The 19,833-nt window shown below is 52.6% G+C and overlaps 1 protein-coding gene across 7 annotated transcripts in view; it reads right to left on the reverse strand.

Annotated features, from left to right (window-relative positions):
* CRTAC1 (cartilage acidic protein 1) overlaps positions 1–19,833 on the reverse strand; it is a 157,934-nt gene that overhangs the window by 49,601 nt on the left and 88,500 nt on the right. For all 7 annotated transcript variants that reach the window (XM_040486083.1, XM_040486077.1, XM_040486078.1 and 4 more), the window contains exons 4-5: positions 10,425–10,561; positions 4,811–4,967 (exon numbers count right to left, since the gene is read on the reverse strand). In XM_040486083.1, coding sequence (XP_040342017.1) covers positions 4,811–4,967; positions 10,425–10,561 — 294 coding nt within the window. The remainder of the gene's footprint in view (positions 1–4,810; positions 4,968–10,424; positions 10,562–19,833) is intronic.

The following is a 19,833-nucleotide window of genomic DNA, read 5'->3' on the forward strand; positions in this document are numbered from 1 at the left end:
TCTAGGTCCTTGCCCGGCCTTTGTACCTGCTTTGGCTACAGGAACTTGAGCTGTGTGCTCTTCAGGCCCTGGTCTCCCTCCCTGTAAACTGGGTGGGGGAATGAGATATCCAAGGATCCTTCCCATTCTCCCAGTGCATCCTCTAGACTGGAACTCAGGACGAGCATGGCTGGGAGTGGATTCCTGGGCCCATCTGGAGTCCACACCACTGTGGCTTTGTGAGGCCCCTTGGTCAAGGAATTTGGACCCATGGGATTAATCTACTGAGACCTCAACAGAAATAAAATTCTTACAATTCTTGTGGATGCCAAGGCCTGCAGGCTTCCGAGAATATCCAAGCAATTATATAAGAGTAGCAAAGATGCTGGAAAACATAAGGGTGAGGAATGATGTGTGTGTGTCTATGTGTGTGTGTTTGAGAAGGGGGTGTGAGGATAGTGCAGGATGGTAACAGGGTCCTTCATCCTAAATTTCCTGAAAATTCAAACACAGAATAATACTGTGTTGGTGCTACCCACAAACCCTCTGTGAGACGTACAGATGCTGGGTGGGGCTCTGAGTGTGTGGAGGGCAGGGTATTAGATACGGACTTGTATCTAATAGCAGCCCCTCTGCCTCCCTGCTCTCCCATCATGTGTACGAGACATTCTGTAGCTTCATCTCACCTGACCATTTGCCGGGTGAGGAAACCTGGGCTCCAGGAAGTGTAATCGCAGCCAGCGGGCAGTGGATCACAGTTCATATCCACACCTGCATGACCCTGGAGCCTGTACTCCCCCACAGCGTGCTCTAAGATGTTTCTACAGAAGTCTCCTCCAGGCAGAAGAGGGATCCCTGCTCCTGGTAAGGCCCAGAGTGGTCAGCCACAGGCTTGACCTTTAAAACCTTATTTTAGCAGAAGAAAAGATTGTATTTGTATCATATGACATATATGTGTTTGTTCTGAAAGAAAATGATGCCTCCTCTTGTCACTCACCCAGTACAGTGACACCCCATGTGCTCTGGGGCAGGTCTGGGGCTGCCCTCCTGGAGGGTCCTGGGCCCTGCTGGAGGAGCCCGTCACTCCAGTGCTGCCTGTCAGATCTGGCTGTGCTCCCACTGCAAGGCAGTGCACCCCTGGCAAACTGGGGTGCTCCGTGGCCCCCACTCTGCTGCCCACGGTCACTTCTCTGGAGTCGGCTGCTGGGGAGCCGCTAGAAGGCCTCAGCTGGGCTTTAGGCATCTCCTTCTCCAATAATGACTTCCTATAAATCAGATCTGCCCTCCTCTTTGTTCTACACCACTCCCAGCCAACAGCAAAAATCCCCACCCCACATCATAAATCCACCTTCATTTTCTTTCCAAATTTCTTGTAAGGATTCTTTAATCACCGCCTTGCAGCCCAGGCAGATGCTCCCTCAGAGGGTGAGGCCCAAATGCAGAGCTCCTGGGGAGGGAATAGAGACTGGCGGGGGGGTGGGGGTGGGGTGGGGTGGGCAGAGTTAAGAGGGAAGACAAGTGGATTCCAATAGAGATGGGCATGGAGAGGCCCATGGCTGTACCCGGGGATGAAGGGCAGAGTGGGGGTCGGGGGACAAATGGACAATGCTTCCAGGGCAGGGGCTGGGCGGGCTCGCTCTGTGCTGCCCCCTGTGCCTTGCAGGACGCTCCCTGCACCCAGGAGGTGCCCAGCAGAGGGCCCTGGCATCCCTGTGGGCACCTCAGAGGATAGGGTCTACGCTCCGAGGGTCCTACCTGTGGGCCAGGCCCTGTGCCGGCCATGTCCTATGTTTGCCAACCTTCATTCTCACACCCCCACTGTAGGTGAGAAAGCTGAGGTCCACAGACATTAGTAAGTTGCCGATCGCTGCCTGGATAGGACTGGTACCTAGCACTGTGACGCCAGAGCCTGTCCTCTTAGCAGCGCTGTGAGACAGTGGTTCACGCTGCTAGTTCAAGGTGCTCAGAGAGGCTGGGGATGTGCCCAAGGTCACTCAGGGCTGCAGAGGGCAGTGTAGACCTCTTGGTCCTCACCTTCCCCCTCCTCGGGTTCCATGCCAGGCCCTCTGCCACACGGACAACTAATTCTCAGGATTCCCTGTACCTTCCAGGCTCCAAGGGGCTGCCGGCACCTGGGAAAGTTGGGGCTTGGCATTCTCCTTGAACTAGGGACTATGGGCGAGTGGGCTTCCCTCCATTCAACTCGGCACCAACCCCAATGTCGGCCCGCAGCCCGCGAGTCCCCCGAGAGTGGGCACGGTGGCCGCTAGATGGCACTGTGACCTAGCAGAGTGGCAGCCGCCAGTGGAATGGCTCAGGTCTGGAGAGTAGGCTTCCCATCCCCCCACCCGAGAGAGCCGGACAGCGTGGTGCGGGCAGTGCCATTGGCCGGCCTCCCCCTGCTGCCCGCATAGCCTTGGCCAAGCAGCTGAAGCTCAGCCACAAAACCTGGGGGTCATAATCAAACCTGTGAGGGCCATTCCCTGGGGTTGTGTCCTGGGGGATGCCAGGCCTTCCTCCTTCACCAGCCCCTCCCGTTTTGCAGGCTGGAGCCGGATGCTCAAGCTGGAGGTCACCAGAAAGGTCAGCTGGTTGTGGCAGTTTAAGCTTTGGGGTCGGGGCTCTAAATGCTAGTTTCTCTACAAACCTTCTGTGTGACCTTGGGCAAGTCCCTTCTCCTCTTTGGACCTTGATTTGTTCTTTTGTAAAACAAGAGTTTCTCCAAGGTCTGTCCGGCAGATGGGTATTGTGTGGCTTGGCTCTGGGGACGTGTGGCTCCCCGACTGCACATCTGGCCATGGCTTACTTCCCTCCTGGCCTGCTCATCACACTGCCTGCCTCCCTCCCCCTTCCCAGGCCCCAGGGCACCAGCCTGGAGCTGAGCACTGGCCATGTGCCAGAGCCTCGGCAATCAGGCCGGCCTCCAGTGGTGGCCCTCGCATTTGGGGTCTGTCCCTGGGGCTCAGGGCGGTGCTCTGGGCTAGCTTTCCAGCCAGATGTCCATGCGTCATTATCGGAGTGACAAAGGGGGCTGCAGGGTAGAACTGAGGGGCTTGGCGGGCAAGGAAAGGGTGGGCTGGGGAAGGCGGGCAGACACAATAGTAACTTGGTGGGCCAAACAGGTTCTTGTCAGCCAAATGGCTTTTGGAAGTCTGCAAAGCTGCTCTAACGTGTCCTCTGGGCACGCCAGCTGCCCCGGCCTGCCTGCCTGCTCCACAGAAGCTGCTGTCCCTTCCTTGAGCTGCCTGGCCCTTCCAGCACAGCCCGGCGCAGTTGGCTACTGCTCCCATCCCCATCCGTACTCCTCAGCTGTCTCCTCTCGGTCCCCTCCTGCCCCCTCCTTGGTTCCTGCCGGCCCCTGTGCCAGCCCAGCCAGCGTGAACAATGTCCCCTTCGTGCTCAAACCCAGCCGCAACCTCCCGAATTCTTTTATTCTGTGTATAACCCTCTCTCCCAGACCTTGCCTCCCTTCCATCTCATCATTTTCAAGTGCTTCATCTCCCCAGCCCACTCTCCTTCTCCTGCAGATCAAGGCACTTAATTGCCAAGCCAGCCCAGTGCACAGAGCTGGGAACTATTCAGAAAAATTGACTGTACAAATCTAGGCTGAAGCTCCTGCATGTTTATTCCTTTTCCCAGGAAAGCATGGTTTATTACTGACACTCAGCCAGAAAGACTGCACGTTCACGTGTGGGGCTCTCGAGCACTTTGATGGGGCTTGAGCTGTGCACACTATTTTACTGTCTAGCCATTTGTTCCCACAAACTTTGTCAGACAGGTCAACATCAATCTCCCTGTTTCACCGAGGTGGAAAGTTGGCTAGAGAAAGGCATCATAAACTCAGGAGAGGCTGTGACAACCCTTTCCAAGTAGGGCTTTGAGAGTATGCTACCACCCGGCTGGGGGCAGGGGGATGGCCCAAACGACCCTTCAAGTATTCTTCCAGCCCCAGGATTTGGATTCAGGCAGGCCTATACTTTGGAAGTCTGCAGTGCAAGTTGGGATGGATATATCGGGAAGGTCAACCAGTGAAGGATTTCTATGTCCAAATTACAGGTTCGGGGTGAGTGAGGCCCAAGTTCACGTGCGAAGTTGTTGTGCACAGCTCCGGCTTCCTGATTTTTGGCACCCAAAACAGGAACTGGATTGCTCTGCCATCAGCAGTCTATTGGCAGATTATCAGAGTTTAGTCAGCAGCCGTGCTAGAATTAGAAAAACAGCCTTCCCTAGAAAGATCTCCCTGTCAGAGACTGACAATAGGTCCCCCATCCAGAGAGATTTGGGGGGAGCATGGCTTCAAAAAAAAGGGCCTGGAGAGGTTTTGGAACAAGAAAACAATTCTTTGAGCTCAGTTATCCGAGACAGGACCCAGCTGAAGCTTAGGGATTTAGCACTCAATTCCTGGCCGCTTATGTATAAGTAAATAATTTCCCCTGCTGTTTGGCAATAAGGAATTCTTTAAATCTCGGCCTTTGTGATTTGTCAGTTTTCTCCTATGGAACCTGTTCACCCATCATTTGGGTTACAGCAGAGAACGGGGCAAGAGGTTCCAGGGAGAGGATGATGTTGTGCTCACCTTACGTCCTGTGTCCCCCACGCCCCCAAAGCCCACCCTTGACAGGTATCTCACCAACCCTGGGAAAGGCAGTGTTGGAGAAGCTTCCTGTGGGTGGGGGGATGGAATCAAGCCTTCATCCTGCCCTCCCCAGGGACGCAAGCACACCCTCTCCTGTGGGCTCTGATAAACTAGACTCAGCCTTGCAGCGCCCAGCCCCCAGCCCCGGCCCCCCACCCCTCCAACTCACAGCACGCCGCACATCACCCTGCCTACCTGTGTATTTGCTGACCCCAGCCTCAGCAGCCACATCTCTGAGCGCCAGAATGCCCTGGGAGAGGTCACTGGCCTCAGGGTCCATTTCAATGAGGGCGTCAGGGCCCACATTACCGTAGGCATAATTGGCGATATAGATAGAGTAGCGTCCGGAGCCCTGAGGAGGAAGGGAAGGAGGGTGGGTGAGCAGACCGGTCTGGGCTCATCTTGGTCTCTTTCCCAGAAAGCGGTTCTCCCCCTCCTTTTGTAGGACCATAGCTCTTTCACGGGTCAGGTGATCCTCCCTGGTCCAGAGTGCATGGCCTTGCAAGCTGCGCACGGGCCCAACTCCAGAGGTGCTTTTCCCAGAGGCTACAGAGTGCACGACACCTGCCCGCCCCCCCGCCCCTGCCGCGTCCTAATACAAAGCAGCCCTGCTTCTCCTTCTATCCTGTTCCAGAAGAACACATCCCTCCCTCTCCCCCACAACCACCTTTTTATAGACAATTTTCTAATGTGCCTCTCTCCAGCTGAGCTCTCTCCAGCTGCCAGCCAGGGTAGCTGCTCAATAAATATTTGCTGATTGATTGATCTACCAATTCCCATTATTCTCAGTCTCTCTCTCTCTCTCTCCCATTCAAGCTCACTCCAGCCAAGATGACAAGCAAATTCCGGAGTTTGCTCCCTCCCCACTGCCCACCCTGTGTCTCCTTGTTCCTCTATTTCGGTAGCATAGGCGGCTCGGATATGCAGGGGTCCTCCTTCCCTCTTCCATCCCCCTGGTTTTCCCATATTACAAGAAATAGTATATTGCTTCTGTCTTTCTAACACTGTCTCAAATATTTTTTTCCTTTGCATCCAGGAGAAGCCTGGGTACCAGCTCCTTGCAGCTGTAGTTGTTCTCCGCTCTAGTCCGAAACCCTGCGGATGAAAGACTCTTTTCTGTCTGTTAGTATAACGGTGTCATTTCTTCAATGGATGCCTCCTTTCCCCCAAGAGATCTGCACGATTTCTAAATTCTAACGGTTTTCTAGCTTTCCTCTCATCATTTCCCTCCAATTAATCAGATAGTAGATATATCTTGAACTCCAACTACATGCAACACGCTCTTGCTATAAACGTACCTAAGACAAAGTCTTCATTCTTCGGTTGCCTATAGTCTCATTTAAAGGCAAGCCATAAACATGGGGCACCTGGGTGGCTCAGTCGGTTAAGCATCCAACTCTCAGTTTCAGCTCAGGTCATATCCCATGGTTCGTGAGATTGAGCCCTGCACCAGGCTCTGCAGGGCTTGATTAATAAACAAATAAACTTAAAAATTTTTTTTAATGTTTATTTATTTTTGAGAGAGAGAGAGAGAGAGAGAGCGAGAGAGCATGTGCACGAGAGGGGGAGGGGCAGAGAGAGAGGGAGACACAGAATCCAAAGCAGGCTCCAAGCTGTCAGCACAGAGCCTGAAGCGGGGCTTGAACTCATGAACCGTGAGATCATGATCTGAGCCAAAATGGGACGCTCAACCGACTGAGCCACCCAGGTGCCCCAAGAAATAAATATAAACTTTAAAGGCAAGCCATAAACACAAAACAACCCAGGAGAAACAGCTGAGTTCCAGGCCGACTGTGCTCTGTCACCCCCTTCTCGGCCCTCAGCCCTCCTGGCTTGATTCTATTTCTTACCCAATGACTCCAGAAGCCACCCCCATCCCACCGAACCAATCACTGACGGCATGTTTTCTTTGGGGAAGCTGATTAAAAGCTGCTTGGGTCTGTCTGACTGGTGGGTGAGGACAACCAAGGAACTCACAGTCTCCTGAGGGGATGCAGACATGTCAGCGATAGCACAATTACGCATATGATCAAGAGAATATGTATGTTAACTACACTGGAATTCAAATTAAAAAATTAAAAAAATAAATATGTTAACTCTACTGGAATTAAAAATATTTTAGAGAAGAAAGAGAATATGTACAGCATTTCCTGGTGTACAGAAGAGGGCCCCCAGAGGAAGGGCACTGAACCATGCAGAGTTCAGAAAAGGTTTTCTAAGAGGAGTCTCAGCCAGGTGAAGTGTAGAGGAAAGAACCTTCCAGGCAGAGGTGATAGAGAATGATGTATGTAGGCGAACCACAAGTAGTTGGTTCAGTGTTGGTGGAATATGAAAGGCAAGGTAGGGTGTGTCAGGGGCCGAAGCTGGAGAAGGTGGAAAAGATGTTCTCTAAAGATATTTATGCCCCTTCTTTTTTGGTTCTCTGAGCCCCCATCCTGCCACCTGGGACTCTGTGCTTCACGAATCTCGCTCCTCCGTGGTCCCTGGCCTGGCAGCATCGGTGTCATCTGGGAGCAGGTTGGAAATAAAGACTCTCGGTGACCCCTCCCCTCCGCCAGGCCTGCTGAATCAGAAGCTGCATTTTCACAAGACCCCACGTGATCCCTGTGCAAAACTGAAGTCTGAGATGCACCACTTTGCAACACAGCTTCGTGACTGGGGGAGGACCCTGAAAGGCTCTTGCCCATCCCAGAAGCGGGGTACATGTGTGTGAAATGACAGGATGAAGGCTGAATGAACGGGCCCGAAGGGGAGAGTGCGCCCTCCCCGTGCCCATGCCTGACCCTCCCGGCTGTTAGCAGTCCTGTCAACAAACGGGCAATTTAAGCCCAAATGAACTGAAAGGCACTCTGCTAGAAATTAGGATGTTGATAAACTTCCGTTATAGCCAGTTCCTTTCTTCAATGTATTGGGCTGATAAAACTTGACAAACACAGATGTGTTATGGCTATAGAAGGCTGCAGAGACTCACATGTGACCTTGACTACAATCACTCTGGGACAGTGAAGTGATTCTCAGAGATGAGCCTGGAAAGAGACTCCCAGCAGGGCAGTGGGCTCACCCTCAGCCTACATCAGAAATGCCTGCAGGGTTTGTTAAAACACAGATGCTGGCTCTCATCCCTTGAGTTTCTGATTCGGGAGCTCCCGAGTGGGCCCTGAGTTTGCATTTCTAACAAGTTCCCAGGTGAAGGTGATGCTGTTGGCCCAGGAACCACTCCCAGAGAGCCATGGTCTAGGGGTGTTAGCTTGGTCCTCATCCAGGCTCTGCCCCTACGTTGCTTTTTGTCCTCGGGCAGGTTCCTCGCCCCCTGTGGCTACGTCTCCTCATGTGTTAAAGGGGAATCATATTCTCCCTGCTTCCTGGCAGGGTTGTTGAGAAGATGAAATGAGACAACACATGTGAAAGGTCTCCGAGAGATAAAAATGCTATATAAACATGAGGCATAATCATTATCGATCAGGGAACGCTTCTTGTAAGAGACCGGCTTTCAGCTGGATCCAGAAAGGTGGGTGAATGATGAGGCAGCTGCAGACAAAGGGCAGGCAAGTGTGCCAGGATTGGGGGCGAGAGGGAGTGAGGGCTGCTGGGGAGAGGGCAGGAAGGGCACGGGGTAGGGTTGAGACATTTACCTGCGAGATGGCTCTCAAACTGCAGCCTGCACCAGAGTCACCCGCAGGGTTAGTTCAAACCCAAATTTCTGCTCCCCTCCACCCACCGTGGGTTCAGACTCAGCCGGTCTGGAGGGTGGAGTGGGGGTCAGGCCTCAGAATCTGCATTTCTAACAGTGCTGGTGCTGCTGGTCTGGAGACCACACTTTGGGAACAGGTAGATTAAAAGGCTCCCAGTGGGGGCTGCGGGGCTGAGGAAGGAGTAGGATGGACACTGTAACAGAACCTGTGGTTAGAAATGTGTGTTTGCTGTGGGTTCACCCAGAAGCAGGGGAGCCATGGTGTCTGATTCATTCTCAGGCAGGCAGGGCTCCATTCCTGGGTTTGCTTGCCATTTACTATGTGACCAAGGTCAAGTTGCTTAATTGCCTGAAACCTTAGTTTCCATATCTGTAAAATGGGGATAATGATAGCATGTACCTCATAAGCTTATTGTGAAGATTCAGGAAGATGATGCATATAAACCACTGAGCACAGGGCTTGGAATGTTGGTACGTTATTAAGGTTAGCTGTCATTATTAAGATTGCTTTTGGGTTTCCAAAAACCAGGTTACGTTCCTACTTCTCAATTTCCAGAGTGGCCATGAGCTCACCTTACTGCTCCCCTCCACAGTTCTCAGGCCCCGGGGATTGCTGAGGCAGCAGTGGTGGCTGGACACAGAAAGCAGCCCCCTTCCTGGTGGCAGACTGACTGTAGGGGTTCTTTCTAGTTCCCTGAGGCTGGGGTTGAGCAAGCCGCTAAGTGCCTGCCTACAGTGCTGTGTGCCAAAGCATGTTTTTTTTTTTTTTTCTTTTTTCATTTCACGTGGTGCCTCTGTCCTGTGGTTAAAGGCGTGGGCGTGCAGATGACCTTGTTAGGACAAGAGTGCATCTCTTTGTGATTAACCTTCAGGCCCTGCCACCAGATCGGAGATGGTTTCCACCTTGGCCATGTGTGGGAAGCCTTGGTTCAGAAGGAGCGAGACAGGAAGCAGGAGCCTGGGAAGAGGCTCCCAGCAGCGGCTGGGCCTGGTACCCCCCAGACCCTTCTTACTCTTGGTGGGGGCCGCTCCCAGAGCTGCCGCCTCCTCATTCCCTCCCACCAGGCAGGAGTCCAGGTGGCAAAGATTCAGGTCAGGGCTAAATGTGGCTTCACAGCCCAGCTTGGCTTCTGTTCCCAGTGCCAGCTTGTTAAGAAATAAATATTTATACCTGGCACCTGCCTTCTCCCAAGGCCTGGAGGCCCCTGCTGTGAAGATTCACACTGAATCCCCAATCCTCTTGTGCCATCTCAATCCTGAAATGAGCAAGGCCCCTCGACCCTGCCCCCAGAATGGAGCTAGGCAGCAGCTGGGTCCCTGATTTACTGATGACTGTCTATGAAGCCAAGGAGGGGGCAGGAGGGGAGCAGGTGACAGGAGGGATAAATCACCTCCACGGCAAGCCTCCTGCTCTGGCTGGGACTGCTGGGCCACCCCATAGGACAGGTGGCTGCATCTGCCCCTGCCCTCCCCCTCAGCCTTTCCTCCCCACCTGCTTTGGGGTGGCCCCTGCGGTACGGTGGACTAGCAGGCGCGAACGAGGCGACAGAGCTCTTGATTAACTAGAGTACTTGGACGTTCGGGCCACCCTCCACTCACCCACCCATGAACCTCTCTGTCATGCCTTCATTTGTTCCACAAATATTTCCGGGGAGAGCTCTGTGGCTCAATGCCTGGCACAAAGTAAGCACTTAATAAATACTGGTTGAAAAAATGAGCACGAGGTTTAGAGCTAGAGAAGTCTGATTCAGGTCCTAGTCACACTGCCGATCTATTTTGGGTCCTCAGGCAAGCCACTGCCCCTAGCTGGGCCTTGGCTCCCTCCTCTGCCCAACGGACACGATGATGACAGCCCCTGACCCGTTTCCTCATTGGCTGCCGGGAGGGCCTCCAGGGAGAAAGGATATGAAAGTAGACTGCAACTCACCCTGCAAGTCTTGTTGATATGTAGTATCTACTATGTGCAAGGCACGGTGGGAGCTGCTGGTGAAGCTTTGGGCTCTGCCCCGACAGCCTCACTCTGTCGGGGGACGTCTGCCTGTTGGCTCCCCTCCAGGCTCTCCCATCACTGCGTGCCCCCCTCTTCTCCCCAGGCCCCCCACGCACCCCTGAACTCACCGTCCTGTCCACGCAGGCCACGGAGCGCCCGGCAAAGAGGCTGGCCACACCTCGGGCCACGTTGACCTCATCACTGAGGATGTCTTCCCACCGGTTGTTGCGGAACTTGAACAACTTGTCCGTGTACGTGGCCACCCCTGGAGAGAAGAGGAAGGGAGCGCCGGTGGATGGCGGGCCGGTGTGCAGGTATGTTTCGGGGCATCTACCACAGGTGGTCGGGGCCACAGGTGGATGGGTCACCTGTGGCAAGGTGAGTGCACCCCGCAGCACTCACTCAAGCAGGCGAGGCTCCGTCTGGGGGGCACTCAGGTATTTTCAGTTGAGAGAAGAGACTCTGAGGCTTATGAAAAGAGCCAGCCCAGGCCTCAGGAACTACAGAAGAAATGTTACCACTGCTGTGTGTCCGAGATGACTCTCAACAGCTGGGTTTCACATTCTGCACCATGTTCCTGCAACATCCAGGAGATCTGGGATTGCTGATATCTCAGCACCCAAACTCAACCCAGAATCTCTCTTTCCCCAGAAGCTGTCTCCTACATTCTTTGCTGGATCGCAGGACCTGATCTGGGTCTGAGAAAAAATGATCCTGGTTGGTGGGTGGAGCTCTAAGTCCGGATCTAGGAAGGGGCTGGAAGTGGGGTTCTGACAGATCTGTTTCCCACACCCAGGGGAACCGGACAGCAGCAGTGTCAGCACCCAGGTGGTGTGCAGGGTTTGGGCAGCCCTGGGAGGCCCTAGGGAGCAGTGGTCTCCATCCCTTTGAGAAGTGGATGGAGGCTGAGGACCCTCAGCTCAGGGAGTTGCACACACATGCACCACACGATATACCACATGTAACTGCAGGGGGTCTGTGGCCTCCTGAGGCACATTCATGGCTAAGCAGCTTGGTTTTGGGGAAGCAGGGAAGAACTTCTGGTGGCCGGAGGCTCAAGCTTTTCTAAGACCACTTGATCAAAGCTCTCCGCTCTGCTGTCACCCCTAGTTTATTTCTTGCTCCTGTGAGACCCAGAGCAGTCATATTTTAGGAGGGATCGTGTTCTGCTCGCAAGGACTGGCATAGGAACACACGCAAGGAGCAGCTGCAGAAGTCAGGAAGGTGAGCCTGGGGAAGAGTGGACCTGGGGACAGGCCCCTGCACTTGACTCTCTGGCTGGCCCAAGGGAGAGGCCATGGGCTTAGGCGGAAGGAAGCAGCATGCTGCAGCGGTTAAGACGTCTGGGTTTAGAGTACACAAGCCCCAGTCCTGGTCTCTGTTCTACCCAGATTCTACTACTGGGGGCTGGCTGTTGACTTTAGGCAAGTTGCTTAGCATCTCTGAGCTCCAGTTTCCCTGGAAATGGGACAGCAGTAATAACTGTGTCAAGTTTACCGTGCGGAATACGTGAGATGATGCACCCCAAAGGCTTAGCACAGTGCCCCCTCAAGGCGGTAGCTATGAGACCAAGTGGTCTAGACACAAGTGATCATTGCCATGTTACAGATGGGCCACTCTTGAAGGTTCTTCAGGGACATTAGCTCTGCACTGCACGGCTCTGGCGAGAGTCAGTGCATGAAACGAGTGACTGAAGAGGACTGTGGGAGTGTGAGCATGTGAGGTGAGGGTGGATATAAAGGATCTCTCAGGTGCTCTGCCCAGGAGACAACAAAAGGCTTTGCTCTCTGAGTGGCCTCCCATGGGAACCTCCTCAGACCACAGGGACCCACAGGAGCTGGTGCGTGGCCTGTGGGGTCTGGAGTTGGCCTCAAATACTCACCAGACACCAGGGAGCTGGCACTGGAGCCTGACTCTCTTAGAGGGGCAGAGGCCAATCTGGGGGAGGAAAAGGCCCTTTCTGAGGGGAGCAGAAAGCAGATCCGGGAGGCCTGCAGGTGTCTGTTCTGTGGAGGCTTGGCTGAGGAGCCACATCTGGGGTCTGCACAGAGCCATGGCGGCCTGGGAGGGAAGCCCACAGGGGCATCTGAGGAGTTGGTTCTGGATGGGAGCACAGGTGCTGACTCCGATGGCCTGAGCCTGTGCCCACGCCAATTTCCGCTCAGGCCTTGCTGGTTCCTTATCCTCTCCAGCCTTGGTTTCCTCACCTGGGGGTCAAGGGAGTTGACTCCTTCCTGTGCCTCCTCCCCCACATTGTGGCTGTGGGAGTTACAGGATGAAAGGCACTGAAAGGGCGCCTGGGTGGCTCAGTCACGTAAGTGTCCGACTTCGGCTCATGGTCATGAGGTCATGATCTCATGGTTCGTGGGTTTGAGCCCCAGGTCGGGCTCTCTGCTGTCAGCACAGAGCTTGGAGCCTGCTTCAGATCCTCTGTCCCCCTCTCTCTCTGCCCCTCCCCCGCTCTCACTCTCTTTGTCTCTCTCTAAATCCACATCAAAAAAAAGGCACTGAAGCCCCGGGGCCATGGTCAGCATTGCACACGGCAGCCCCACAGCACCTCATCACAATCCCTGGGGGCCAGATGTATTTAGAAATTTAGAATTTTTTCTTTCACATTTTAGAAAGGTAACACAGCGCACACACCATTTATTACATAACACCCCCAAGGGGGATGGGGCAGCACCCTATAATTAAACACATTAATATTTCTGCTGTGAAATATATGAATATTCACACTAAGTGGGATAAATAAAGTCTATAAATAGCTCACATCAGCCCAGGACAGGTTTTGCTATCAATTCACTTTCCCACAAACTTAAAAAAAAAACAAAACACCTGAGGCTCTCAGAATGGTTTGGATTTCAGGACTGCGGTAGAGGACTGTGGGCCTGGCCTGCCGTGCTCACGGCTGCTCCCGAGGTGGCGGCAGCCTGGTCAACGCTTGCTGACGCTCAGGGCACCTCTGCGGAGGGCCCCGCAGGCTTCCAGGTCTCCAGCCTCCCCCAACAGTGAGCGGCCCTGCCCTCTCCTCTGTCACACCAGGGCCCCTTTAGACGGTAACCTCCCGCTCGTCTAGTCCCCACTGAAGTACCCGGGTTAACTTCTGGTGAAGCGCGGGCCGGGGTGAGAAGGCAGCTGCCGGCAGCCGGGGCTCACAGAGCACCATGGGTACCTGTGCATTCAGTGGCAGAAATTTCTCACGCCGTTGAGTTCCTACCTCAGTGAGACAAGAGGAACAAATGGGACCAGGATGACTCTGTCCCTCTCTCTTGGCTTCATGACCTCCCATTCCTCCCGCTCACCCAAGACAAACATTTCCCAGAGTGTGCTTTATGGAACCCTGGTCTCTGTGAGATGATGGAGAAAAGATTTTGTGATCATCTGAGTTTGGGAAAGACCACACCTTCCATCATGCCCCCTCGAGATTCTCCATGGACATCAGTCTATCAAAACTTTTAAAAAGTCTTGCAATAAATTACCTGCTTAATCTTATTTAAATTTTTTTTTAATGTTTATTTCTGAGAGAGAGAGAGAGAGAGAGAGAGAGAGAGAGAATGTGAGCGGGGGACAGGCAGAGAGAGAGAAAGACACAGAATCCGAAGCAGGCTCCAGGCTCTGAGCTGTCAGCACAGAGCCCGACGCGGGGCTTGAACTCATGGACTGCGAGATCATGATCTGAGCTGAAGTCAGATGCTTAACAGACCGAGCCACCCAGGCGCCCCTGCTTAATCATTTAATACAGTCTTTCCCAAATACAGTTGGCCATGGAACCCCTCTTCACAGCTCATCTATTAACATCCCGTGGACCTAGCACTGTTCTTAGCAAACTGCTGTCTCTGGATGTCCACCCAGGCTCGGGAGAAGGGTCAGGGTGCCATGTGCTGTTAGCTTCTTCCCCTGTTCCACCTCCTGGCTTCTGAGCTGACCAGGGACGCCCAGAAGAATAAACTAATTAAGGTAAAATGTGCAACAGCGATGCAGAGCCTTGTAGATCATAAATGGGAACGGCAAAATCAATGGCAGCCCCTCTACAGGCAGAGGCCCGGAGGCCTGGGTGAGGAGAGATGGGAGCCCGTGATTTAGGAAGAGCAAATGCTCTGGCAGCTGCAACCTGGGTAATTAGGTGTGTCAGGAAGACAGATAAACAGTGAGCCGTGTGGGTCGATGGCACTGGCAATAACCACCCGGCACTGGCCTCCGGCCCATGTCAGCGTGTAATCCCGCCTTCTGGCTCCTTGTAGCTGCACTCTGCCCTGGGGTCCCTCGCCAAGTCGGGGGGCAGCTGCTCGGGAAGAAGGGAGAAGACGGGGGCTCTCCTGAGCCCCTGTGGGAGACTCTGAGAGGGCAGAGGCCTGGGAGAAAGAGAAGGGTGTTCATGGGCAAGACATGGGGTGCTAGGGGTCACGGCCCCTGTGAGAGGCAGGTCTGGGGGCTCCCAATTCCCATCCTGACTTTGGCACCTTGGCATTAAAGGAGGCTTGGAACTGCCAGTTACTGCCAGGTGGCCAGCTGGGAAGGCCCTGTAGGTGAGGCTCGGGGGGTCTAACATGCCCTGCTGGGTACCAAGTGCAGTAGGAGGCCACAGAGAAGCAGGAGTCCTGGTCGCTGATTCAGGGTGCTTACAGTCCATTCTACAACAGGAAGGGTAAGTAGAGGAGATGCTGTGGGACCACAGTGAAACTAATATTACTTAACATTTCTATAGCACTTCATGTATATTCAGTCATGTGCCAGGCACATATATTCATTCACTAACCCTCACCACAACCCCCGAGGTGGGCACTATTCCCCTGATCTGATGCACAAGAGGCAAGGGACCTACCTAAGACCCCACAGTTATTAGAGCTCTGAGAAACAGGACAGGATGTTACATCCTGGAGATGCCATGGAGTCAGGGTGGAAGGGGCTGTAGTGAGCAGGGAGGGCCTCGTGGTGGAGGAGGCATGTGTACCCGTACTTGAAGGGTCAGAATAACAACAACAATGACTCTTGTTTATCGAGCACTTGGCATGGCCAGGCTTTGTGTGAAGCATTCTCTTTTACAGCCATCCTCTTGCCGAAACCCCACAGCCACCTTGAGAGCTGGTATAGACCCATTTTACAGGTGGAGAAATTGAGGGGGCAGAGAGATTAGTCAATTGCCCAAGGTCACAGAACTAGTAAGTGGTGGAGACAGATTCAAAGCCTGTGCTTCTGTGTGCTGCGCTCTGTGGCTTAGGTGGAGGGGTGGTGCTCTAGGCAGGCCGGGTGCATAGACAGAGATGCAGAGGAGACGCCAGAGAGGACAGTTTGTGGAGGTTGAGGAGGAAAAACATGGCAGGGCAGGAGAGACCCACTAATTCCAAGACTGACGGTGAAGGGGCCTTGGTGGTTCTGATCTGGGGAAGACAGTGTTTCCAGAAGATTAACCTGGCAGTGGAGTGAGGAGTGAGCTAGCAAGGGAGAAAAGGCGGACACCTCTGTGATGATAGGGGGAGTGAGAGGAAGCACGGGCTACAGGAAGCTGGAGCATGAAGAGCAGGGGGGATTGGGTAAGAGAGGTCCACAATGTAGGGACAGCGACTGAAACAGGGAGGCTGGGCCAGCTGGAAGTGGCCACTTGCATCTGACAGGGTCCCAAAGTGGAGAGAAGACATGTCCAAGAGGTCACTGGCCACAAAGGATAACAGCTTGCACAGCAGTGAGGTTGGAGCTGGGGCAGAGGAGAAAGAACGTGTCCCAGGAGCAGACTCATTCGGGTGTAGGAGGAAGAAGGGGCAGAGATGGGGGAATCATCAGACAAATAAAAGGGGAAGGTTCTGCATTGAGGGCAGCAGTGTTAAGCAAGTGGCCCTCAAGTCACCATTCTGTCATCCCCTCCACACCAAGCTCTGTCCCCAGAGGATAACTTGGAGCCACTAAGAGGGTACGTTTGGATCATAAAGGGCTCTTCCTAAGGATCATTGGCCTGAGTGCCTCCTCCCCCATGGGGTGCCCCCACCTCAGGGAGATGACCTGGCTTGTGGTCTGGTATTGGTGGCAAAGAGAAGAGTGAGCTATGTGTGTGGCAGGGGAGAGGGCTCCGCTTCCAACTTCCTTCATAAGGCAAAGAGATTACTGCCAAACAGCGGGGTTAAGGAGGGAGCCAGCAACGTCCCTGGCCTAGGGTGACCTTAGGCAAGTCATCAGCTTGTCTTTTTCTTATTTGTAAAATTGGATAAGGAGAACGGCCACCTATTCATCAGGCTGTTGTGAGAGTTAAATTCTATAATGTATGTGAAGTACTTAGGACAGTATCTGGCACATGATAAATTCCATAAATAATAAAAATAATAGGGGCACCTGGATGGCTCACTTGCTTAAGTGTCCCCCTACTCTTGGTTTTGGCTCAGGTCATGATCTCATGGTTTTGTGAGTTCGAGCCCCACGTCAGGCTCTGCGCTGACAGCATGGAGCCTGCTTGGGATTCTCTCTCTCCCCTCCCCCTCTATCCCTCCCCCACTTGCTCTATGTCTCTCTCAAAATAAATAAACTTGGAAAAATAAAAAAAAATATCATCATCATCATCATCATCATCATCATCACCACCACCATCCTCACCACCCCTGTCACCATCATCATGACCCTCCTCACCATCCTCCCCATCATGACCATCATTATCATCACCACCATGCCACCATCAGGGCATGACCACTCCAGGTCCTCAATGAGCCACATCCCAGGAGACAACTGTATAAGCTGATATTAAATATAAAATGCTTTATAAGACTTAGTCAACGGAAAGCCAGCAAAGCTGTGATGGCCTCAGGGGAAGAAAGGACTAGTTTAGGCAAAGGCCATTTTAATAAAGAAGGAACCTAGACTTCCCTTGACCGTGATATAATTTCTGACCCCAGTCTTCCTCCTTCCATCCCTGGGTGAAGAGGGAAATCTTGACCAACCCCTGCCAGATGCTTCACTCATATCAGCTCATTTAGCCCTCTCCATGTCGTGTCGGGAAGGTAGGTTCTTCATTTTACAGAGAGAAATTGGGACTCTGAGGGTTAAGTCATTTGCTTAGAGATGCACATCCGGTGTTAAGTGGCAAAGCTGAGCTTCAAACAGTGTCCTGACTTCAAAGTGTCCCCATCCCACCTTGTATGAAAGAGCTGGAGGGGTGCTGGTGGAGGGTAGTCTAGTCCCTGACTCCTAAGGAACCTCGTTCTGAGAAAATGGCCTTTGGGGCCCCATACTCTTTATGGAACTGCTTTGACAGCCTCATCCATCCTGCCTTCTTATGGGGCCACATGTAAATGAAGCCCCACAGGGGTAGAGGAGGGAGCCTGAGCATTCATGAGCTTCTTCCCAAAGGGGGCCGGGCTGGGTGAGCTGAAAATCAGCACTGTGCATCCAAAGGAAACAAGGCTGGGGATGAGGAGACCTTGGGAGCCGACTAGGATAGAAGGTGGGGGCTGAGCAGGTACTCAGGCTTTACCAGGCACAGGAAGTCAAGGACATCCTGTTAAAATGCAGATTCTGGTCTGGTAGGTCTGGAATAGGGCCTGAGCGTCTGGCTGTTGCCGGTGCTGCTGGGCCACAGAACACACTCTGAGTTGCAAGAGACAGCGTGTCTGGGTGTAGCTGCAAGTGGCCTGGCTGAGGGAGCTGCCGGACGGGGGGTGCTTTCAAGAGCAGGTGGCTCATCTGTGGTGTGGGCAGAAGCTGGAAGTGCAACCCACCCCCCGTCCCCTTTCCTTTCTGGCACAGTGACTGACCCCTTCTCTCTGAGAGGGCACAGAAGCCCCTCCCGGTGGCCTAAGGATGACACAGAGCCCACAAGCCGTCAGAGAAAACAGCGATAAATCCAAGTTCATAAACCTAAAATTGTTCTGCATTGCAAAACCCGCGATGAACAAAGACAAAACAAAAATGACAAACAAGGGGAAACTATTTGCAACATGCATTACAGACAGAGGACTAATTTCCCTAATTTATAAAGAGGTGTTATAAATCAATAAGAAAAAGGCCAATAATCAATAGAAAAAATGGGCAAAGACGATGAGCAGAGACTCAAATACATAAAAATATGCTCAGCCTCACTCATTTAGAGAAAAATGAAAATTAAGACTACATTTAGGTACCAATTTTTTCCTATAAGATTGGCAAATATTAAAAATGATGACACACTGTGTCGATGAGAATGTTGGGAAATGCTCACTCGCGTCAGGGCCAAATGGAATGTCATTAGACTGTCCACCATTTGAAGGGTGGTTTGGCAATGCCTATCAAATCCACACACGTATGCTCCTCTGATGCAGTGATTCCCTTGTAGGAACTCACCTTACAGGCACACCTGCCATTGTGGACAATGGTATGTTGCATAAACTTATTCATTTGGTGGCACGGCTTGTCGGAGCAGGAGATTGAAAGCAACCTAAATGTTCATCAACAGAGGACCGATTTGGTGAATGGCAAATCAACACAATGGAGTACTACACAGCCATCAAAAGAATGAGCAAGCTATCTGTGTGCTGCTGTGAAATGATACCCAAAATGGATTGCTAAATGAAACAAACCAAGAGTAGCCACGTGAGTAGAGTACACACTACTGTTTCGGTAGAAGAGGAGGGAGGTATATGCAGATTGAAGGCAGCAGATTATTAGTGACTATTCTGTTGAACTCAGCAAGTAAAAATAACGTAAGTGGTGGGGCTCACAGTTGCCGCTGGCCCATCCCCTACCCACACCACCGTTACTCAAGGTTACATGGGCAGGAGAACTTGGGGCCACACAGGACAGCAGCTAGGCTGGCCAGCGCCAGATCCCTAGGGTGATGGTCTCTGACCGGGAGCTGCAGGAGGTCCTGGGTTCTTGGATGGCGAGGGAGGTGCTGGCACCAGCCTCTGGTCCCCCTTTGTCCTACATCCCCTCCTACCTGGTTTTCACCAAGTAATGTATTATCTGAACCACACTGGCTTGTACTTTTCCAGTTAAGTTAAGCCATAAGCTGGTTTTGTGGCCCAGGCCTTCTTGGGATTGTGGTCAGTTTTTCTGTTCCCTCCCTCCTACCTATCTTCCAATTCTTAATCCTTAACCCATGCCCCCCTGGTACCCTTATCTGGGTGGTACTTGTTTACATGATGGTCCTTTTCTGTTTCTACTCCTAGAGTCTCTCTCTCCCATGGGCCAGGAGGGAGGCCTGACCCCTCTGCCCAGGAAACTTCTAAAGCCTCTGACTTGCTTCACGCTGCAGGATTATAATGGCTATTGCTTGGAGAGCACTTATTAAGCCCTAGACACCATTATAAGTGCTTTTCATTGAGTATCTCAGTTACTCATTCAAATGTATGTATTGAATGTTTATTAAGTGACATAAGCACTTCTTTGGGCCTGGACACATAGCAGCAAGCAAGACAAAGTTTTTACACCTGTGGAGCTGAGTAGGAGAGATGAACAACAAATGTATAACATACTTTCAGTAGTGCTAAGTGCTAGGAAGAGAAATAAAGTGAATTAAGGTAGCAGAGACAGATAGGGATTTAAGGTGTAGGGCATCTGGGGATGGTGAAGGGAAGGAGT

The sequence above is a fragment of the Herpailurus yagouaroundi genome, unplaced genomic scaffold (assembly GCF_014898765.1).
Source record: "Herpailurus yagouaroundi ecotype Mexico unplaced genomic scaffold, PumYag 163, whole genome shotgun sequence".
NCBI classification, from domain to species: Eukaryota; Metazoa; Chordata; class Mammalia; order Carnivora; family Felidae; genus Herpailurus; species Herpailurus yagouaroundi.